General features: G+C 44.0%; 1 protein-coding gene across 1 annotated transcript in view; it reads right to left on the bottom strand.

Moving 5' to 3' along the window:
• The window catches only part of ACVR2B (activin A receptor type 2B), a 219,517-nt gene extending 195,512 nt beyond the window's left edge, over positions 1–24,005 (bottom strand). Inside the window, exon 1 of the mRNA XM_068235924.1 lies at positions 23,440–24,005. Coding sequence (XP_068092025.1) covers positions 23,440–23,491 — 52 coding nt within the window. The 5' untranslated portion in view covers positions 23,492–24,005. The remainder of the gene's footprint in view (positions 1–23,439) is intronic.
• Between the last annotated feature and the right edge of the window lie 884 nt (positions 24,006–24,889).

Raw genomic sequence — 24,889 nt, 5'->3', positions numbered from 1 at the left:
TGCTCAGCAAGCAGTTGCCAGGCAGCAGTGAGCAGTTACCAGGCAGCAGTGAGCAGTTGTGAGAGTTAGAGAGCCATTGCACTGCCTATCAACTGCCTGTGGAAAAAAGAGGCCTTACACTGCTGCTTGAAACAGTCCCCAAGAATAATTTCAGGCACCAAGAATTTGGACATAACTTTAGCCGCCGTTGGTAAGAGTTTGCATTTAACATGGTATAATTCAGGTTTATTTTAAGCAGCAATATCAATCTGAAACTTTTAAAAGATGTGTGACAAGTTCACTTTAACAATATTATGAATTGGTACAATCAAAAATGCATACATTAGCACTTTCTTCATTGCCTCATTAACCAGCCTTATAGATCTTGGAAGATTAATGCCAACAGTAATTTTTCAAGGGCATCACAGAGTTCATAAGACGGCTCTATTTTTCCCTTTTACCTAAAGCGGGCTACGGTCTTTTCAAAGTTTTTAGAGTATAGAAATGCAGAATTACATCAGAGTGTGGTATAATTATTATAATTTACATGGCTAGGGTCACTTCCTGTCTGTATGATTGGCGTTATGCTGAAAGGAATAGAGGGCAATAAACACCTGACTGAATTTAAAACATTTCTGTACTGTATTTAATTTTATTTTTTTTCCTTCTTTCATTTTAACCACTTTATGACAACCTGACTTATAAAAACCTCCTGCTAGAGCCTCTTAATGGCTTCAGGGCGTTTTTAATAAGTTAGACAGCGTTGCTGCTGTGCGCATGCGCGCTTCCGAGCGTGCATCCCCGTGCACGTGAAAAATAGTGAAAAAAAAAAAACACACAAAAAAATAAAATAAAGACGCCTTTATTTCCAAATAATATATTGTCACCATACTTTGTACTAGGAACATAATTAAAATCTCATGATAACCAGAACAAAATTGGCAGATAAAATGTGTGGATTTTATGCACAGTAGCACTGTTAATATTAAAACTATAGGGGATGAAATTGAAGAAAATTTATTTTTTCATTTTTTCCTTGTTTTTCCCTTTAAAATGCATAGAGAATAAAGTAATTACTGAAAACAAATATCAACCCCAAAAAGCTCAATTGGTTGCGAAAACACAAGATCTAGATCATTTCATTGTGATTCGTAGTGATTAAGCTATTGGCAAATGAAAGGGATGAGCACTGAAAGGGGGAAAAAAACAAACAAAAAAAAAAAACGCTCGTCCGTTAGGGTAAAACATCTTTGGTTAACAGGTTGCATAGCTCTATTCTGAGAATAGTCTCTTGATCTTAATGTTTTTATTGTAGGTTTTCAAAGTAAAATAAACCTAATATATCCTTTTCTCAGAGACCAACAGCAGCCTATTCTTAGGGCTCTTTCACATCAGACAACGCGAACAGGAGCCGTTCTCCTGCACGCGTTGTCTGCCTGCGGCGTGTCGTCGGGTATCTGCGGTGCGACGCAATCAGCGGCGGTAGCTGGTAATTAAACCCGACGGAAAACGCCGGCTCGCGGGTGCGTTGGAGAAAAAACTGCGCCCGGGTGCGTCGGAACCGCAACGCATCGAAACGCAGCGTCGAGTGTGAAAGGTAAAATTAAAGTCTATGGACTTTCAGCTTACCTTGGTTAACGCAAACGGCTTCCGTTTGCGTTAACGCACAAAGTCTGCCCTAATGTGAAAGAGCCCTTAGGATGTGTTCCCACTCGAGCTAAGAACAGACCGTTCATTGCTAAACTGACTGCGAATGTCTCCCATTTTATAAATTGAAGCCGTTAACAGTTGTCGCTCTGCAACGGATACGAGAGATCCACTGCTGTAAGCGGGCCGCATTTCTGTGATAATCACGAGCCAGGCGGGTGTGTTCTCCCACAGTTTATTGGGGTAGCGCATCTTCCGAGCTACAGCCAGAACACAGCTGACACTACACGGTCTGCTCCCGCTGGCCACACGTGGTCCGGCAAAAGTGAGAACTTCAGTCACAGCCACTCCTACATTACCATGCCATGCACTGATGTGAATCAACCTATCCGAAACAGTCTGTATGCATTTTGGATTATTATGGCTCTGTACAAAATTAACAAGCTGACACATCATTGCATTCCAGTGGATCCGGAGGTGTGTTTAGCTTCCAAGGACAGCAATGGTTGATTTGCCTATTTCAGCAGTAATTCACCGGGAGACATCTTGGAGCTCACTCTAACCTGGATTATTGCAAATACTTTCTTTTTTAAGAAAGCAAACTTTTGTACTCCTACATTAGTCACAGTAGTAGGCAATGGAAGAAGGATCACTCTGCAAGCTCTCCTTGCTGTCACTTGTTTGTAGTGGAACCACACTCAAACGGCCAAATCCCTAAGAAAAGGGACTAGATGTGCTGGACCTTCCCTCTGGGTACCGCCAGAGTATGTATAGCAAAGCAAACGATTGAGGTCCGCACAATCTTCAAGTCGTTTTCAAATCTTTATTATCAAAAAAGGTTAAAACATAATGCTATCAGCAGCAACAGTCAGCTATTTCGGGCTCCTGCCCTTCTTCAAGCCGCCCAGCATCAACTGCATACAAGGTAACGTGCACTATATATGCAGATGATCAACCAATCACTATACAGAAAGCCAAAAGCGGACCTGATGGGGAACTCCTACTAAGTACTCACAGAGCTCACCACCTGACTAATTCCAAACATCCTATTGGTTATCACCTATTCAAATAGGTTACAATTGTAAACATATAAGATACGCGGATCAAACATCCGCATCAACTTACAGTATAAGGTATTCAACAAGGATGTATATCCGCATAACATAACCTAGGTCTGATCTCCGGCAGACACCTCCGACCTCCCACGCAGCTAAGATGAGCCGCACACAGCATCCGAGCGGGGATCAAGGCCACGCCCCTCCAAAACATCAACCCACGTGTTGACTCTAACCAATGGAGCGGTGCGTAACAGCCCACCCCTCTCTATGATGTCCGCGCGTCTCATCACCTAGAAGACGCTAGTAAACATCAAACGGGGGCAAATATTTACTTTATAACAAAGCAAAAACACACTGCATGTTGCACTTGTCTTTTTTTTTACTTTAGTCGAAAGTTTTTTATGGTTTAATAAGATTTTTTTTCCTCTTCAGGACAAGTGTAGCTGCACTTTAACTACCACTTTAAATCAGCAACATGAGAGGCGTTCAGAGTTTTGAGGCTAACTAATTGCGGCACTTGTATTAGCCCGATGAAGTGGGCAAGCACCCACAATACGCGTTGTACGTGCAAATAAATTGTATTTATCCCCACAAGTTTGTTGTCATTGAGAGGTAAGCCATCTCTATTTTTTGTATTTTATGTGTTTTTAACTTAATTTTATGTGATCCTGGGTGTCTCTTCACCCTCTACGTGAAATCAGCAACATATCCCCCATTGCAGATGTAAACAGAACAGACCACAGTGGTAGAATGTAAAGCACACCTTAATTCCCACTCACTGACCAGAATTGCAATCCAGACCTTTTTTCTCTAACATCTTAAGACACATAACAAAAACATCCACAAGCCAGTAGTAAAAAAAATAAAGAGCAGCAAGCAGAGAGAACACAAGCCGCCGTCATCTGTGTGTAAAAACCTTCCCATGCTGTAGCGTCTCCTCTCAGCCTGCTCCTCTGGCTGTGACATCTCTGAATCTTGTTAATCTTCCATCACAGATTTGGGGCAGAACCCAGCAAGTGAGGTCACCCAGCACAGCGGATTCTGTTTGGCAGCAAACACACAAAAAGCCTCTCTATTTCTCCATGAAACAGCTTTTGAACTGAACTCTATCTGTTGAGCTAGATTACAAGGGAAATGCAAACGTGCAGACGCTTGCTAGGAAAAGGCAGATGAGCTTTTTGGTGCGGCGCAGTTATATTTGGGTAGCCAGGAAAGTAAGAAAAGCCATTTGTGTATACCACAACAGGTCTCCTATAGTACTATTGCAGTACACTCCAGTTGCAATTACACAGCCATTTTCTATATTGGATTGCTGGTCAGTTGGACTCATATACAAATCAAGTAAAGACGACATAAAGGGAAGGCTCAAGATTCCATATAGCCTTCCTGGCCCTTTTTCTCAATCTCCTCATTCCAGCAATATCCCGCGGTCGAATTTTACGGCTTCGGGACTTCTCGGAAGGCTTGGATAGCACCCACATCTGAGTACCACGGGCCTGGACTCACGAGTCAGCAGCAGGGCTGTGGAGTTGGTACAAAAATAAGTCGACTCCTCAGACATCTCAGTTTATAAAACCACCGACTCCAGTGATTCAAAATTGCTCCACTGCCCTGGTCAGCAGTACAGATTCACTTGTCTTCAGAAGAACTCAGGGACGCAAGCACTTCCAAAGCATTCAGAGAAGCCCTGAAGGCATATTCTAACATTCTAGCTAGATAACTTCAACTAGGAGGCTCCAGGCAAAGGAACAAGTGGACAGAGAGAGAACCAGGAAGTCTCTAAAGGACCACGCCCACTAAGTGATTTTCGCATGCAATTTTGCACAATTTTTTTCGCAATATCGCACAACAGCATTTAACAAAAATTTGTTAAACCGTGTTTCACGCACACCACCCGCGGTGATCTTTGACTTGCGCAGGTTTTGCTGCGATCGTGTAAACCATCGTTCATTTCCAGCATCACAAATGACTCTTGCAGGTTCAGCCATATCGATTGGGGAAACTATCGTTCATCTGCGGAGATCCCCGATCCATCTGACCGCATATGCCAGTGGGCATGTAGCTATAGAGCTTTTCTTACGTGCCTCTTCTAAGGCGATTATCTAGCTAATATTTTTTCCTCAGATCAGGTTTCTTGCGAACCAATCGTGTGTTTTTAAAAATTCTTTTACAGTGTACCTGAACTAAAAAAAGAGAAAAAAGAAGCAAACAAACTATCCCTTCCGGCACGTAGTCAGTGCCATATGGTGTGCCTTTGACATATATTTACCCTGTCCAGTCCCAAACCTCTTGCACATGCAAATCTTGAAGCCATCTGGGTCTCGGTATTTGCATATGACCCTAACCCCACTTGGCCCCATATGTGAAGAATGATTAATTACTATGGCACTGAAGATTTAAAGAGACACTGAAGCGAAAAAAAATATATATGATATAATGAATTGGTTGTGTACTATGAATAATTTCTAGAAGATTAGCAGCAAAGAAAATATTCTCATACTTTTATTTTCAGGTATATAGTGTTTTTTTCTAACATTGCATTATTCTATAATATGTGCAGATTACACAACACCCAGCATTCAAAAGGATTCTTTCAGAGCAGTCTGAAGTAATGACCTCTCCTCTAGCAGAGGAAAAGTAAACAGTTCACTTACAGTTGAGATAATAAAAGTCAGATAATAGCCCTCTCCACGACTAACTTAGTCGGAGAGCTTAATGGCTTGTTTGCATAGAGATAACAACTGGAGTTTCTCAACTCTTCCTGTACTGGAAACAATTAGACTGATGTATCTGATCTTAAGGTTTTATTTCTTAGCTGTACAACACATACAAATAATATATTTTTTTTTTTCCGCTTCAGTGTCTCTTTAACTGGAGAATGCAGAAAGAAAGAGGGATGTCAACCCCAAACCAGGAAATGCTTGTCTGGGGATGAAAATAGTAGCTACCAGTCTTGAGTAAGTGTGTACACATGCACAATTACTGTCGCTTGCAAGGATCTGGGCTTGATCCCTCAGGCAGCAGTTCATTGCCAAGTTCAAATAATCATTTTTTGACGCACAATGGCGCCAATGACGCTGGCAGATTTGGCCAGATGGACTGGGGAACAATCGTTTGTTGACTGAGATCCCAGATCCATCTGGCCATGGATATAAAGCATAAAGTGTACATGAGATGGGACAGGAGGAAAAAATTATACACATACTTAGGTCTTCCTCCAGCCGCCCTCCTGAAGATTGAAGATTGCTCGCAGCCGTGATTGTACATAGAGGGTAAGTGCAGTCACACTTTTACATGGAGGGGAGCATGGCTGTGAGGTGCAGGTGCAAAATATGACCCACACTCAATATTAAGCTACCCACACTTTAAAACAGGATCCCTTGCATACAACACTGTACATAAAGATCTGTGCAATCCCTGAGTTCTGGGCCCCTAATGAGCTAAGGGCCCTTGGCCATTGCCCCTACCACCCATGTGGAAGCATCAGCCCTGTCCCCCCCTTGCTAAAAAGACATCTTACCTGCCTATGTGCTGCAGTGTTCTTCCCCAAAAAATGCAGCTTGAACCTGCCAGATTAAACATTTTAAATATGTAGACTGTATATATTAAAACAAAACAACAACAAAAAAAGTAACAATTTGGCACCTGGAAGAAAAATACACAAAAGGAACAGCCGCAGCATATAAAAACACAACACAAACGTTATATTTATTTAAAGCAAACCAAAGCAGAAGACAAGTATTAAAGGGATACTGTAGGGGGGGTGGGGGGTTCAGGGGAAAATGAGTTGAATTTACCCGGGGCTTTTAATGGTCCTCCACAGACACCCTGTGCCCGCGCAGCCACTCACCGATGCTTTGGCCCGCCTCCGGTTCACTTCTGGAATTTCAGACTTTAAAGTCTGAAAACCACTGCGCCTGTGTTGCCGTGTCCTCGCTTTCCCTGATGTCACCAGGAGCACACGGCGCAGGCACAGACCATACTGGGCCTGCGCAGTACGATCCTGGTGCCATCAGCGGGAGTGAGGACACGGCAACGCAGGGCAGTGGTTTTCAGACTTTAAAGTCTGAAATTCCAGAAGTGAACCGCAGGCGGGGCTAAAGCATTGGGGAGTGGCTGCGCGGGCACAGGATGCCTGCGGGGGACCATTAAAAGCCCCGGGTAACTTCAACTCATTTTCCCCCGACCCCCCTACAGTATCCCTTTAAAGGACAACTGTAGTGAGATGTATATGGAGGATGCCATGTTTATTTCCTTTTAAGCAATACCAGTTACCTGGCTGTCCTTCTGATCCTTAGTCTCTAATACTTTAAACCAAAGACCCTGAACAAGCATGCAGCAGATAAGGGGTTTTTGTCAAATCTGACAAGATTAGCTGCATGCTTGTTTCTGGTTTTATTTGGGCACTACTACTAAATGGACCAGCAGGGCTGCCAGGCAACTTGTATTGCTTAAAAGAAAATAAATATGACAGCCTCCATACATGTCTCACTACAGTTGTCCTTTAAACAAAAGCAGACGCATGGGAATATAGTATCACGGATATCCAACATAAGTTTTGTGCGATTATGGTTTCAAAGAAAGCATTTACCAAGCAAAACAAATGTTACCTAAAACGTCATTATGAGGAAATCAGCTAACAAGCATAACACGTGTCTCAGAATTGGAATAGGCATGAGTCTTTCTTTTCAGTAAGCCAGTACCTATTCAGTAAGGGGTCCTTGGGCAAGACTTCCTAAGGCCCGATTCACACAGATGCTTGTTGGACGGTAAACAATGGCCAAATGAAAGGGCAGCGCCGTTACCTCTTGTTTCCTGCCATTTACACAAATGCTGTGTTTTGATCCCTATTTTTCCCATTGTTTGAGGAGATCCTGGAAGCAACAGGCTACTTCCAAGATAGTTTATTGCCACGCCTCCATGTCACCCTGTGGGGGTGAAATCCGCTGATTGCCACCAAAAGCTGTCAAATGCATCTCTGCACGCTCGCAGGAAAGCATGTGACCGAGATGCCCATGTGAACTGAGCCCAATATGGTTACTGCCTGCTGAGTGTGCCCCTAGTGGCTGCAGCTCTCAAGCACATGGAGCCTGACAGGAGAATAGCACTGAACAAATGTTGACATAATTTTTATTATACGAATACTTCTTTGACCACTATCATAATTCCTATAATGAAAATTATTGAACAGAAAACGCATTACAAGCTATGCTCACTACTGACAAGGCCAGAGAGAGCCAGGCACACAGAGAGCCTTCCATTTCCATCAGCTCCAAGTTAATGTATATGTAAATACAGGCTGGCAATTTTCTGCGTTTCTCCCATTATTGCCTGTTTTTGCAGAAGGAGGCCTTGAAAGGAATATTCAGATGTGTAGAGAGTCTGCCACTTACACACCATAAGCACCTTATTTGTGTAATTGATGGCCTTGTGGTGAGAAGGCGAGGCTGAGAAGCTCACCATTACTGGCGAGAGTCCTAAGTAGATCACTTCATTACACTGAATGGAATGTTTTCAAAACCCAAGGAGAAGAAAAAAAAAAAAAGTGCGCCATTAAATATAAACCATTTATAAAGCCATGGCGGGGTGTGAGAACGCTACGACAACATCTCGGCTGCCTGCTCTTTACCCCAGAGAAAAATGATTTTGCCCGGCCCTTGGCAGTGGCCCCCAGTCTTGGGTCAAAGTGCAGGCAGCTGTAGCATTTCTCCCCTGCTATTCCCCTAGGGTAAGGGAAGACAAAATGGCCTTTCTGAATACCACTATATATTACACACAGAAAGCATGTTGACTTTTTAAGGGGAGATGGCTTTTTTTTTTTTTAAGTTTCACACGGCCGAGAATAATAGGCCGGCGGAGTTTTAATCTGTTCTAAGGGAGTCCCCAGCGTTAGATGTACGGGATAAGTAAATAAAAGTTTACTTTACTACATTACAATCCTACAGACATTCCCTCGTTATGCCAGATTTTTTTCCCTTCAAAGTGTGCAAGTTTTTACCTCACAGAAAGGAAAGAACACAACCCACTCCAGAAAACTTAAACTAGAGTGTTTGTTCAGCTAACAAGCTCTTCTGTAGTAGCAAAAGTATAGCACTTCCAGCATGGAGGAACTATTTTACCATCGAGTGTAAGGACACTGCAGCCATGAGGAATCTTGTGCAGTGTTGCAGCTGCACTCAGCTCTTTCTGGCTGGATTAATACAACTTACACTGTATGTAGTTCTGAGTGTGCACTTGCATGGCCTCACCCACCGCCCTGGCACAACAAAAGAAAATCCCACTAAACCCAAAATTGTGCTAAGCCAAGCTTTCTCAACCAGGGTTCCTTGAGTACTCTACTCTGCAGGGGTTCCTTGCCATCCCCCCCCCCCCCCCCCCCCCCCCCCCCCCCCCCCCATCGTGGGGGAAGTATAATACAGCACATTATGATAGGAGTGTCAGAATAATAATGAGCACATTAATAAAAAGCACTAGAGAAAGCAGTGTAATGGGGGTAGTGAAACAAACGCACACCTATTTTTACAGTTCATGCCTCCTGCAAAATAAATGCAGGGGTTCCTTGAGATTCAATAATTCTTTGTAGGGTTCCTCCAGGGTAAAAAGGATGAGAAAGGCTGTGCTAAGCAGATTCCAGCAATCCTGACAGAAGTAAAATTTAAACCATGTACAGAAGCAAAGCCATGAACGGCGCATCAAGGAGATTACCAGAAAGATTGCCAGGGAAGAGGTGAGTATACCATCTTCTCAACAGGTTTTCAATTCTGCCCAGAGATCAAATATAAAGCTTTGGACAAATTGTGGAAGAAACTCGGCCGAGACGGCAGATAACGAACGTTCTGACGAAAATCTAGCACATGTATAATGGCTCCAGATGCCATCCGTGTGTCTTAGCCACATTCAGGCTTAGAGATAGATTTGGACAAGTGCCAGCTTAAAGTATTGTTCTGCACACTCGCTCTGCCGCGTGATGCCACACCCATGTTGCTCCGATCACCCCCCTCGACCCTGCAAAGCTACAGAGCACGTCACTAGCACATAGGCTACCGACAAGTCTTTACAGTGTCAGCCTTGCAATATCAATGTATTTCCGCCCCCTGCTCTGTGACGTATTCCCTGCTGGGAAGTCACTGGGAACCCCGGCAGTCCACGCATGCTCGCCACACCGCGCTCCAACATTTACACTACATGTGTCACTCAGACTTCCGTTACCCAACACTGTGCGCCAAGCGTGGTGCTTGCGGTAATGCACAGTTACCCTTGTGTTGGATTGGATACTTCCGGCACACCGCAGTAAGTGTGAACGTCTACATAGATTTGTATTGCTTTCCGTCCCCTTGCAATAAAATAGGATAATGCAATGCAGGTTTGCCCTGCAAGTGTAAAAGGGGCCTCGAGGAAGCTATACTGATGGTATGCATGCGTCAGAGTGCTCCTGCCATGTCTACCGAGGGTCTAGGGCGGTCAGTTTCCATGAAAGTCAATATTGACATGAATTGTATCTACTGTTTGCATGATTTGCCTACCACTGTGCAATATTATACCAGTAGGTTTGTTGGATTACACCTAAACTGTATCCAGTGACGTTCGATTTTCTGTCAAGGATAAACAGGAATGGTTCAATGTTCTCGCTAACAAAAGCATGAGCAATATTTAAATAGGTAAGATAAATAAAATACATCAAGGCCAAACTCTAGGTTCACGTAAAAAAAAAAAAAAAAGAAACTAGATACATCAAGCTCTGCTTAAAGAATAAACAGTAAGCTAGCACCTATTCAGGAAGGAGACCTTGGGCCAGACTTCCCTAACGCCGCTACTGTCTTTAAAGCACGTCCTAGTGGCTGCAGCTCTGGTGCTTTGAGCCCGCCAGGAAAAAAGCGCAATGTAAGGGCTGGAACCCACAGGAGCGCTTTTGGCAGCGTTTTGGCAGCACTGCGATACGCTAGCAGTTTGCCAAAACGCTGGGCTAATATTAATGGATGGGGCAACTTCCACAGGAGCGTTTGCGTTTCTCAGAAACGCAAACGCAGGACGTGCAGCATTTTGGGAGCGTTAGCGCTTCAATGTAAAGTATTGAACCGCTAGCGGAAACGCTCAGCAAAACCTAAACTGAGCGGTTTTGCTAGCGTTTTGCGGTTCAGCACACTGTAACAAAATGAAAAATAATTCACAGGACCAATCAGGATAAAAACGCAAAACGCAAAACGCTGGGCAAAAAAATACAATGTTGCAAAACACGGCCAAAAACGCGCATGAATCCGCTTGCGAACCGCTCAGACAAAACGCTAGCGGTTTGCGTTTGCGGATTTCAGTGGGTTCCAGGCCTTAATGTTCTGTGCCTTGTAAGAGTCAGGTCTCAATGCGCGGACTTTGGCCTAAAAACTCACTGCTTTTAAAGCAAGCCTAACATTAAAATACAAATAGGTCTATAGGCCTAATCCTAAATATAACTTTTCTGGAGTCCCACACTGTAATTTTGGTTTAGAGGGTTAAAAAAAACAAATGTAGCATTTTGACTGCCTCAAGTGAACGATAACACTTATTCAGCTCCTATACAGACAGATCTTGAACTACTGAATGTATCTGTTCCCTGCACTCAAGTGTTTCCCAGCTCCCCTGGGGTTTTATAACCTCTAAATACTTAATTAAAGCTGGCCATACACTAGGCCGATTGCCCGCCGATCGACAGCAGATTCGATCACTGGGATCGAATCTGCTGTCAAATCGTTGACACTAAACTTCGATCAATTTCGTCCCGAAATAGATCGATCCCTCCGTGTGGGAAATTACAGTTGATTGCCCGCGGGTAGGGAGCGCATCGCTAGAGGCGTACGATTGACGCAGGTATACATTACCTGAAGCTGGCTCCCGGCATCTTCTCCGCATCACCTACCGTCTCCCGGCTGGCATCTTCTCCGCATCACGGCATCCGTGTATAACTTCCTGTGTCACTGCAGTGACAGCGGAAGTACAATTAGAGGGCACTCTATTTGAACTTCCGCTGTCACTGGAGTGACAGAAAGTTATACGCGGATGCCGTGATGCGGAGAAGATGCCCGGGACCAGGCTTCAGGTAATGTATGGGGGGGGGGGGGGGGGGGCGACAGCGGCAGCTTCACAGATGGTGAATCGGTTTCAGGCTGAAATCGATTCTCAATCTGTTTGCAGTAAAGGCAGCCATACGATCCCTCTCTGATCAGATTCGATCAGAGAGGGATCTATCTGTTGGTCGAATCTGATGGCAAATCGACCAATGTATGGCTACCTTAAGTAGTGAACCCACTTCTGGATTTTTCCATCCACCAATGATTTTTGCAGCAGCCTCTGTTGCTGCTTGCAGACCCCCGAAGGCATCCAACAAGAGCTTGTTGGATTGAAGATCCAACTCTTTCTACGCATGTGCTGCCACACTGGGCCTGTGCAAATATGGCTGCGCCTGCACGGGTGGCTCTATGCTACCCCAGTCATGCTCATACATGAAAAGGAAGAAAGCCCGGATATTCCAGAGGGTCCCGGCTAGTGGCGACAGGGGCGAAGAGGACATAGGAAGCGTCTACAGGATCCTGAGGCTTCCCTCTTCTTAGGCAAGTATGCGTTTTTAGACCCGAGGTTTGCCTCAGGTTCACTTTAAGCCTTGTACACATGCTAGATTGAACACAGCCGAGGAAGCTGAGAATTGCTGCATCTGCCATGAATCTAGAGTGTGTACATCGGCCCCCAATCCTCCTCAGAGAGCCATTTGTCTGGATGATCAACTCCGCTGAGCACTGGCTGAGGCCAGTGTTCTCCCCTCTCAGCCTGCCCACTCTGTTATGTTCCTTGTGTGCAGCTCCATCAGGAGATATAGTCCTTCAATGGGAGTACAACACATGCAGGAGCTTGAAACTGCAGCAGCTACAGGTCCTCTCTGGAGAAGATGATGGAGGACTGCATAGACAGGAGGGACTAGGGGAGAAGCCCCCGCAAGTAATGCCGGTCACCTCCCCTATGGCCCATTCTATTTACCAATCTCCCTTAGTGGCAACTTCGTTTGATATATTTTGTCAAGAAGGTGCTTAGTTGCCTTTAAGCCAATAAACTATCCTAAATATTTTAGCTCTAAATAGCATCAGTATACCAGAGCTATTCTATAAACTGCCAATTATGGTCGGAAATACATTACTCTTCATACAACATTGTAGATGTGATAATACCACTGAACCACAAGCCTTGTATAGAAGCCAAGAATCAGAGCTGGACAAATTCACATCCTGCGGATAACCGAGATGCTGAGCCAAGGGGAGGCTTGAGGCCCACAGCCAACAATTACATCTAGGAAAGAGGTATAGCAAGCCTTATTTACTGGCTACAGCATAAAGCGGTTTTAGAGGAAATTGACTTTCTAACGGCAATTTGTGAGGTAAAATGCTAAATCAGCTTTTACACTATACATAAAGTCATAAAGGCTAACTCCCATTTAAAGTGCACCTGACCTCTTGCACGGGACAGAAGGAAAACCTAGAGAAATGCACCCTGTATGTATTTAGAGTGTTCAGCCTGTAATTCCCTCTTATGACTAAGTTGTCATTTGCTCACACGCCTGACTGCAGGCAACTACGCGTCCGCCGTCACCTCTCGCTGGGCGGGTTTATAGCAGACAGTACGGCATGTGTACAGTCTGTCGGCGGACTGATAAGGCTGTTTCTGAGCGATCCGCCAGGCAGAAACAGCCTTATCAGTCTGCAGACAGACTGTACACACGTCGGACTGTTGCTGGAACGCCCGCCCAGCGGAAGGTGACGACGGACCCGTCGTTGCTTTTAGTACGGCGTGTGTACGGACCTCAAGTCTGCTTCCATGAAAGTGGGAAGCAGACACTTCAGATTTATATCAGCTGCAACAAAGAAATGTGACAGCTGATACAAATATAGACAGACATAACAGTTTAGTCCACATCGGACATGTTTTGAACCTCAAACACAAAGTTACACAGCGCTCAGATGAATTTACCCGCAATTACCAATATGGTTCAAGGATGTATTAAATAATCAATATGATTTATATACTCAATACATAAACAAGAGAGTCCCTATGTTATAGACAGCCCTACGGGTACGCTTCTGGTAAAAAGGCTTGAGTTAGTCCTTTCTTATAAATAGTATTTCTCCTCCAGAATAGCGCTCCACCATAGACAACAATACTGTCACCACCACCAGGAACACCCTGAAGGATCCTCACTCACCAAATAAGATGAGCCAGCAATGACATTGGCCTTATCTCGCCTCTGGGGTATTTGATGGGCTCCCCACACCCTGTGGCAGTCAGATGCTATTCAGATATCACCTCTCCTTTCTTCCTGAATGTGACCTCAATGCAAACAAATGCTATCATTGCGCAGGCATCTTTATCTTAAAAGTATATTTATTTAAAAAGGTTCCACTCACATATTACAGGTAGTTGGTAAGCCTGTGGAGTGTTAGGAACGGGCTCCACCCCGTGCGGCCTCCCGGGCTGGCCGCCGTGTGCTGGAATCTCAGGGCTTGCTCGCTCCACCACGCCACCGCATCCCACTACACTGTCCGTGTTACTTCCACATGTGGCTCCTCCCTATCGATTTCGTCATGAAGATGACTCATTCAGGGGACCATCTTATTTGGTGAGTGAGGATCCTTCAGGGTGTTCCTGGTGGTGGTGACAGTATTGTTGTCTATGGTGGAGCGCTATTCTGGAGGAGAAATAATGTTTTGAACCTCCCTAGTCTTAATCATAGCTGAAATGGACTCAAACATTGTCGATCATGTTTAATATATTGGCTAGGATTAAGATCAAGGAGGTTTAAAACATGTCAGCTGTGGACTAGACTCTTAGGTCTGTCTATATTCCTTGGATAAATTCAGCACAAAAAAAAAAAAAAAAAAATATAGGGACTCTACTGTATATACAGTTTATATACGCAGATCCTCGTGGCGGGTCTGCTGTGGCTTTAAAACCAAGACTAAATTATAGCTTTAACGTTCACTAAAAGTATAAACCTTTTGAAACAGTATCATTTGATATAAATGTGTTTAAAATTTGTTTTTGTATCATTCTTACCTTAAGCGGATTTTTTTTTAATACATATATTTTATTAACAGAGCTGCAGTAGGCCCAAAATATAACAATTAGGAAAGAAAATATATAAAGCCACAGGATGAAAACTCAAATCACTGAAAGTGGACCTGAACTCTTGCACAGGACAGAAGGAAAACGGAGAAATACACCCTGTATGTATTTAGAGAATTTAGCCTGTCAAATCCCCCCTCATTTGTGTCTAATCACAAATTGTAATTTGATCTCTCCCCTGTGTCACCTGACAGCCACAGCAGATAAGCTCACCTGAAAGCACAGGATCTTAACAGTATGCCTGCTTCCATGAAAGCAGAAGTAGGAACAGTGCAGATTTATTTTAGGATTTGTATCAACTGTAAGGCCTGGTGCCCACCAAAAAACGCTAGCAGATCCGCAAAATGCTAGCAGATTTTGAAACGCTTTTTCTTATTTTTCTGCAGCGTTTCAGCTAGCGTTTTGCGGTTTTGTGTAGCGGTTTTGGTGTAGTAGATTTCATGTATTGTTACAGTAAAGCTGTTACTGAACAGCTACTGTAACAAAAACGCCTGGCAAATCGCTCTGAAGTGCCGTTTTTCAGAGCCGTTTGCGGTTTTCCTATACTTAACATTGAGGCAGAAACGCATCCGCAATCCAAAATCTGCAGCAGCCCGGGAGTATGCATTTCTGCAAAACGCCTCCCGCTCTGGTGTGCACCAGCCCATTGAAATACATTACCCAAGCGGATCCGCACCCGCAAGCGGATCGCAAACCGCAGCCGAAATGCTTTGGTGTGCACTAGGCCTAACAAAGAAAAAAAAAAGTTTTCTTTAAAAGGTTATTATGCTGTTGTGTTTCTTTTTGAGCCGAGAGGAAGTTCTGAGTTTAGGTCCGCTTGAACCAAAGTCTCCTAGACCAAGTTTGGCTGCACATACTGCAGGCGCCTTAGGAAGCACATGGGTTCAATATAACGCCTGCTGCACACAGTCAGAGCTTGTTTACAGTATGGCAGTAAAGCATGCTCTGCGGTTCATGATATTAAAACACTCCATCTCTTGTTATTGCTGGGATTGGAGGACGCACGTGAGCCAGACTGACATCAGCAGCAGCAGCAGCCTCTCTACAATCCTAGTGTGTGTGTGTAAACATAATGATTCACAGCTCTGTTCCTTCACCGCTTTCACAAAAAGAGGCCCAATAAAATCTCTGAGCTAATAATAGCTGAACTTGTCTATCTTCTAAAAATACAACAGATCGCTGATCTCATGCACTTGCTATTTTGGTACACTTTCCATTAATAAATTCCCAGTGAATGTTAGAAGCAGAGACCTGTTCTCATACGCATCCTACGCACGCGCAGCAGAACAGCAGTGTATTTATAGTAAACACAGGGGTGGAGGGCTACAACAACATCACTGCAAGACATGGCTCTGTCCGCTGTACAGGTAATGCTTCCTATATCCGCCCCTGAAACACGCCTATACGCCGGAGCAGGAGGAGAAGAGACACAAATGGCACTGAAAGTGGACATGAACTCTTGCACAGGACAGAAGGAATACAGAGACATGCACCATGTATGTATTTAGAGAGTTTAGCCTAATTCCCCATCATCTGTGTCTAATCACAAGTTGTAATGCGATCTCTCCGCTGTGTCAGCTGACTGTAAACACAAGAGGTTAACCCTATGTTTGCTTCCAAGAAAGTAGGAAGTAGACACACTGCAGATTTATATCAGCTGTAACAAAGAAATGTTTTTCTTTAAAGGTTATTATGCTGTTGCCCATCTTTTAGAGCAGAAAGGAAGTTCTGAGTTCAGGTCCGCTTTAAAGTGTGAGAGAAATTGACTGTACAGCTATGTGGCCAGAAACCGAATACCCAATTATTTTTAAAAGTTCTTCTAAAAAAAAAAAAAAAAATTGTTGTAAACAGTGTTATGGTGGCCATTAACGATCTGATGCTTGCACAAACGATTCTCCAATTTGACTGTAATATCAGTTTTTGATCAATTCCATTAAAATTGATTAAAATGGATAGCAGTTGTCCTTCTGTTAGTGCGCCCAAACGATCGTTTCTAATCAAACGTCCAAAGGATCATATCATTAATGGCCAACTCTACACTGATGCAATGCAATGACATTTAATTTGCTTCCCCTTTAAGCACAGTAGCGCCCCTCCCATTCCATGTGCCACCCCCTCTTCCAGTTGTATCAGCCCCTCTCATTCTTGAACAGCTTTCTTTGAAATCAGTTTCCCTTTCCATGTGTTGCTCCCCATTTTCAGCCTTTTATTTCATACGTAGCAACCTCTATTTCATGTCCAAATGTCCTCTGGCGCTGCAGCCGCCCAAGGCCCTGGCCTTAGTGGCCTTTCCTGAAATCCGGCCCTGGGGCAGTCCCAAAAGGGGTACAGTCCTGTCTTCAGTTTAGTCACTTTTATTAGAACTTGTTTCTATCAAGTCATGCAATTATAACACGCAAATCTCTGTATCCATCTTTTGCCACGTGTTGTCCAACCCCCATTTCAAATGTCAATACTCTCTCAATGAAACAAATCTGAAGATCTACCTTCACCTCTCAGGACAATAGCATTCTATAGAAGACAAAAAAAAAAGTTTTTGAACTTAAATGCCAAATCCAATTTCACTATTTCTCCACACCAACAAAGAAAACAAATAAGTTGTTACTCTGTGAACTAGAAATCTTCTGACTGGATTCTGAGTGGTTAGTAATAGGCCTGCCCCAATCAGGGCAGCCATGAAGTCTTCATCCCATATGAGAATGAATACTGTAAGCGTGCGATTGGCAAATAGAGTCAGCAATTCTGAAGAGCAGTATCAGCAGCTGCCATTGACAGCTGCAGAGGGCAAGGTACATTTCAATCTCTGCTTGCCAGTGGATGGATATCCAATGTACATGTCCTGTCTGTCTCTCACAACCTGCCTTTATCTCCCAAACACATCTGGATGCTGCAGTGTGGTGCTTTCCATTGCCAACATGAATGGCAGTTGATTCTGAACCACAATAGGAGATGAATATGCTTTATAAGTGTATTTTCAGTCCTAGAAGTAGTGCAGAATTGCTTTTCAGGCTCAAATTCAATAGCCTATTAGATTCTGAAGTTTTGATACATAAATTCCTGCACGGGTCTCCTGCCTCCTCAGACCATCTAGACACCGTTCTCGATTGCCGCATCCAGTTGTGGAGGAAGTTAGACTAATGCATTGATGGGCTCACCTCATGCTATCGCTCACTTAAAAGGACCACAATCAAAAAAAAAAAAAGTTAAAATTTTAAGTACGTGTAAACACATACAAATAAAAAGTATGTTTCTCCAAGTGTAAAATGCACTATAAATTATTTTTCCTCTATGTTGTTGTCACTTATAATAGTTAGTAAAAATCTGAGGGACCCAACAGGTTTTTAACTAGTCCATCTCCTCATGGGGGATTCTCAGCATTTCATTCATGCTTTTCTAAAGCACTCCCTGGAGAGAATCAATACAATGATGCAGGCAGTCTCCCTACCAGTTTGCACACTATTCTGGCAGTTGGACTGAGAAACTGCTGTTCACCAAGTACTTTTGAAAATAAAGAGAACCAAGAGAATCCCCCCATGCGGAGATGGACTAGTCCAAAACCTGTTGGTTCTGTCAGATTTCTATTACCTACTGTATGTGACCGCAACATAGTAGAAAAGTAATTTATAGCAATTATTACTCTGGGAGAAATGTACTGCATGTATTTAAAATTGTACGTTTTTTGTGATAGTGGTCCTTTAAAAACATACCTGAAGTGATAAAAAGATACTTACCTCAGTAGGGGGAAAGCCTCTGGATCAGGGGTAGGGAACCTATGGCTCGGGAGCCAGATGTGGCTCTTTTGATGGCTACCTCTGGCTCACATACAAATCAGTAGGGGTTGATTCACCAAGCTACACTGCTTAGTGTGGCAGCGCAGCATGTACTACTAAAGCTGGCCACTAACGGTCCAATTTCTAGCGAAAAATCGTTTGAGCGATCAGAAATTCTGATCGGACGAAAAATCGTTCACTACACCATCAACTAACCAATCATTGCTTCCTATCTATCACGACCACCAAGAAAATCCAAATTTTCGTTCGTCGAAAATTCATTCGGGCGACATTTTTTTCACTCGTTCATAATCGATTGTGTCCACCAATGGAGATTATTTACAACCAATCCGATCAGAATTTCTGATCTCTCGAACGATTTTTCGCAAAAAATTGGACCGTTAGTGGCCAGCTTAACTTTCTCGCGCTCCCCCCAAAACGAACAGCTGCTCCAGTTGTCCCACTCTGGACCCTGTCAGGTCCAATGACTTTGTAGGACAAGATCCCCAAACTTTGATTGGCCCAATAGGCTGCCTGTCACTTGAAAGGCAGCCTTTTGGGACAAAGTGCGGGGATCTCGTCCTACAAAGTGAATCAACCCCCAAGTCAGCTAGCTAATTGTACAAGCTGTTAGTCGGTATTTCTCCTGTCTGGCTCTCGGGGAAATTGCTGATGTTGCTAAAACCCAAGAGAAGCTGAAGATGTGTCTGACACTTCTGCTGCCTGGAGCATCAACTGTATACACATCACCATGGCAACAGGGACGTGAGCCCTACAGTCCCAGTTTGAAACATATTGTATGGCTCTCATGCAATTATATTTTAAAATGTGTGGCGTTTATGGCTCTCTCAGCCAAAAAAGGTTCCTGACCCCTGCTCCGGATAGTCCAGAGGCTTACCTGATCTACCTACACCCATCCATTACATACATTTGACTCTCAAAGTCATTTTGTCCACCACAGCGTGCAACCCTGTCTATACACCTTCAACACATAGTTTAGCCTTCCATTTTAGCGCATAGGATATTAAATGTGCAATACAGTTACGCCCCATTCACACCTAAAAACAAAAACGCAAATGTTTTGCGTTTGAGCTGATAACAGGCAGATTGAGCAGTGAAGAATGAAACAAAAAGCAGAGTAGGTGTTTACTGTCATTTTTCCATAGATATATATGGTAAAATACATGAGGGTGCTTAGTCTCTGGTTCTCTAATCTCTCACCATCAAAGGAGAAATGTAGGAGAGGTCAGCTGATCTGTTCTGAGCTGGGAAAGGCACCCCCCACACCCTCCTGGCAGAAAGGAATTACAGAACCTTGCCAACTAGGTACTTTCAATACACCTACTGCAAAAATGACAGATGTGGATTACATAATTTATGCAAATGTGCCATCTTATGCATTGACATAGAACGGAAAAGCGGAAATAGAACTTCAACAAATTTTTGCACTAACAATCAGGAGCAGTTGTTCGTAGAAAGCAGAGAACATGGCCAAAGCAACACTTTTTAAAGTGCCTTTCTCAAAAGCACCTTCCAATCGCAGACCAGCGGAGCACATGATGGTGAGTGTGTATTATCCCCTCTGGTGAGCCAACATGAAAACGAATGTGAGCTATGGAAGCGAGATACTATCCAATCCTCCTGTACAGGTCTGGACTCAACATGCAGCACACCCCAGTGCGCCCACATGACAACCACCTGCATGTGTCCTCCATGGCCCACACTCAAAAAAATGATATAGTCCTTCCACAGCAGGAAGGTCCTGTGGAGAAGCCTGGGGAAATTCACAACGCAAAATTTAAAGCAATGTCAAGGGAGCTTGAATAGGACCACTAAAGTCATACGTGTAATTAATTTGTCTATACAAAGACTCATCTTAAAATAAAAAAAGAAATAAAAAAAAACGAAAAAAAAAGAAATTAGCCTGATCCTCCCACTCAAGTTGTTGAAAACACAAAAAACATTTCTAAAGTGAACAACAATACCACAGTATCAACACTTGAAAACAATTGTATATCACCCGATTGTATTGCTTTATACCCAATCACGACTCAAAACCAGATTTTTTTCCCCTGAGCCCACATATGAACAATCACAGGTGTAAAAATATCTCCCATTAGCACACCTCCCTCAAGAGAGAGAACAAAAAACAAAACAAACAAAAAAAAAAAAAACTTTATAAAACAAGCGCTGGCGGCACTAATGTACAGAGAGATAAAGATTTAAAAAAAAAAAAAGCCAACTATTGCCAGTTTCTGTCTGCATTGCATTTCTTCAGCTGCCCTATCTCCTGGGGGTTTAACGTGAAAATGAGAGTCATGACAATGCCAGGTTGTGTGTGTGTTATAAACACTGGCACTGCATTTTTAATGAGAGCCCTGAACAAAGAAAGCAGAGAGAGGCAGTACAGGATGGTGGATGGAGCGTGCCGCTTCCTATACTTCCCCACTAATGCCACATTCCGAAACAAAAAACAAAAAAAAGGAAATGGGAAAAATATATATAGCCTTCTCCTGTCCTTGCTATCCTTGCCACAGGGAAACAACAGCAACTCCCCTAAAACCACAATTCATTGACATTCTCTCATGGTTTCCAAATAACATACATTTTTTGGGCGTGGGTGGGCACGCAATGCCCTTCAACACAGACAGCCTGGCAGTCAGCTAGCACTGATACACACAATGGCAGTCATCCCAGACATAGAACAAAACAAGGAAACACCAAAAACGGTATATGACAAATTAGGAAAACAACAATTGTCTTTTGCCCTTTCGGCGTGCCCGGAATGTAGTGCCAGCGAAAGGGGGTTTATTTTGGTTTGTTCCCACTTCCTCTCCTCCCTCCATAGCATGTCTTGCAGCCCTGAAGGAGAGGACAAGCTACACATCCCCTGTCACATAAGGACATTGTTGGTTTCAGAAGGATAGAGGTTCCTGATTGTTGGCCAAACACTGGAGTGATCAGTTTCTATTCTACTATGCCTCCCCTCCCCCTCATTCATCACAACAACGTGCAGGCAACCCCCCCAGCAGCCCTGAACCAGTCTAGGGTCTGAAGAAATTGCATTAGCCACTTTGGAGAGAGGAGGGGCAGTCTGCTCATGCCTTGCCTGTGTGTATACACAATCTATACAACACAACACATCTACTATACACACACAACCAACACACATACACACAGGAAACCAGCATGTGCTGTAGCTGTATCGCCACCAAATCACTGCCATTTTCAGAGAGTCTCTATTTGCAGTCACAGCCTCGTGTTTTCAGCCTTGCTACAATACAACCATATACTACAGGGGTTATGTGAGGTTTAATAAGGACAGCCAATGCTGTGCAGCTACAAATGTCAGCCAGAGCGACTGGAGAGCCCCCAGAAGGCAAAGCACTGGCTCTATCCGTGGCATGGCAATGACATACATGCTATAGAAGGACACGCCAGCCATCAATGAGCTCATGTATGGGGCTGATTGTAATCAGACCAGACGGCAGAAAGAAAATACGGTAAATTAAAATGCAAAGCTGCATACAGCGAGCACACACAATAATATGCATGCATACATACATACATACATACATACATACATACATACATACATACATAATAATATACATACATACATACATACACCTACATATACACACACACACACACACACAAATTGTAAGCTTGCAAGGACAGGACCTCCCCCTTGTGGTTTCTGTGTAATTAATCAAATGAGCATCTATCAGTATTGGTGAGGTTTTCAAACTACACATCAATGGTATGCATTTATACTTGTCTCACTGGATAGCTATCCTGATTGCACAGTGTTGAACTGCTCATGTATCCATACTCATTATTATAGGTTTTTGTACTATGGACAGCGCTATGGAGGATGTGGGCACTATAGAAATAAATAATAATACATATAAACATAGGCAACGGTCATGATGTCCCCCACACCACCAATGTGTCCATGTCACAGGAAAAATGCAGCACATCTACAACCTGAGAGCACACACACCATTACCACTGAACCTGTGTTTGTGGGAGGAGATGGTTTATTTTACTACAATGTACTACACACCACCAGTCACAAATCAAAAGCCAAATGAATCATCTCATTAAAATAGCAAGCCCCTGGGGGCATCGGCAGCCTTCTCTGTTCCTCTAGCAGCGGTCACAGCACGCCTGCTTGGCCTATGTGCAGAAACAGGACTCAGGGACCTGGGCAAAGCGAACATGGGGCTGCCCAGGATCTGGTGCCAATCACTGGAATGTGACACCGAGGCACCCACTGTCACTCCCCCCCACCTATCACCTTCTCCAGTGGAGGGGTTTCTAACCAAGTGACCCCACTCGTGTCTTTTAATCTGGATCCTTTAGTTGCTAATAGGCTGCCTACACGTGTCCAGTGGATTACAGGGACTAATTGGAAGAAAAATCCCAGACACGTGCACTGTACAAAGGATACCAGCAGAGATCCGTAACAAAATATACATCAGATCGGTGATCAGCAACAAAATATAGAGATCAGTAACAAAACTATAGAGATCGGTAGTCAAACATAGAGATCGGTAACAAAATATACATCAGATCAGTAACAAGATATAGAGATCGGTAACAACATATACATGAGATCAGTAATAAAATACAGGGCTCGGCAACAAAATATAAGGAACGGTAACAAAAAATAAACAAAGTAACAAAATAACACACAAAAAAGTTCCCGATGGGGGCAACGAGGAGGGGGGTGGGGAAAAATAGTTTGCAGGGCAGGTTAAAGTTAATAAATAGAGAAGTGTGAGAGATCTGGGGGGGCTCCTGTAGGAAGGGAAGGAAGCCCAGGACTGGCCACGACTTACCTGCACAGAAAGTTGCCAAAAGAAGTGCACAAGTCAGTCCCAGAGCCCCCATATTCCCGGGAGGTGGAGGTCTCACAGCCCATAGAAGACGATCACATACAATCCCATGCAAATAATTCCTTCACATTGGCGGAGCCTCCATGCAGCTAGGGTGCCAGTCCAGCGGGAGAGGGCATCACCCACGCGTGGGCAGCAGCCTCTGTCACGGGGGGGCGTGTAATGTTGGATCCGTGGGAATGAAATGTGTGTGAATCTAGAGCCCAGGCAGATCAAACAGCAGCAGTAGTGACTCCCCCCCTGCAAGAACTCCACCTTCTGCAGCAAGCAGATTAGAGAGGGAGGGAGGGGGAGGCACAGACACACAGGAGCCCAAACTTCAATGTGACAGATCCAGCAGGGAGAGGGGGGGGCTTCTGGGGGTCTCACTCACTGGAGGAGACGGGACTTTGCTTGGAGTGCAGAGCTGCTCCTGTAGCCTCAACTGAATTCTTCCAAAAAATCCTGAACTCTCTCCAAAATGGCTTCTAAAAAAAGAGAGAGAGAGGAGCCAGGAGGGAAACCCGGATGTCTGATACAAAGAGAGGGAGGGGAGCAGGGCTCGGCCCCCCAGGCATGGGAAAAGAGGGGAGGAGGGGAGAGGAGGAACTCCAGCTTTCTCATTGGCTGCCCCGGCTGCCCGTCACCGGAGTAGTAAAGAGAGGGGGGGGGGTGGGAGACAGCTCACTCCTAGACAGACAGTTGGATAGACTGCATGACATGTAGGGGGGGACTGCATGTGCTGGGTGGGGAGAGAGTGCTGGGGGCTGCTGGATCATTATTACACACAGCACACTGAGCACTGTGAGCGGCCGGGCTCCTGCTGATCGGAGAGGTGTATTACTAGTATTTGGAAATTAAGAACGCTGTTTGTGAGCAGCAGTAAGTTGCAAGAGCGCAGGAATCGGCGCCTGGGAGCATGGGCTGCCCTGCTACACACCATGCAATTTTCACTTCAGCTCCTATGCCTGGCACACCATGCAATTTCCATCAGATCGACGTATCAATTTGATAATTTCCAACAAGTCCGGTCATGTTTTCGATCTTTTATCCGAATACTTCTGTATAAAATTGATTGGAAATGTGATTATACCTGTCAGAAATAATCGATTCGACCAGTTGATCTGATTGGAAATTGCCATGCAACTTCTGTTCAGACAGGTTGAATCGATTATTTTTCCTCCAGATCCGATCTGATTTCTGATCAATTTTACATAGATCAGAAAAAGGTTCTTAAATCAGATCGGGCCTGTCAAATTATCGATTTGACTGTCAGTCTGATGGGAAATTGCATGGGGTGTACCAGGCATGTACGTTCAGATCAATATTCCTATCTGACATTGGTTGGAGATAGAAAACAAGCATAAACGTATGTGATTGTTTCAAATTCTGATCATATAATTCTGATCATATT

Source organism: Hyperolius riggenbachi, chromosome 5 (assembly GCF_040937935.1).
Source record: "Hyperolius riggenbachi isolate aHypRig1 chromosome 5, aHypRig1.pri, whole genome shotgun sequence".
NCBI classification, from domain to species: Eukaryota; Metazoa; Chordata; class Amphibia; order Anura; family Hyperoliidae; genus Hyperolius; species Hyperolius riggenbachi.
Note: the sequence above shows the minus strand (reverse complement) of the source record. Positions and strands in the feature narration are given on the sequence as shown.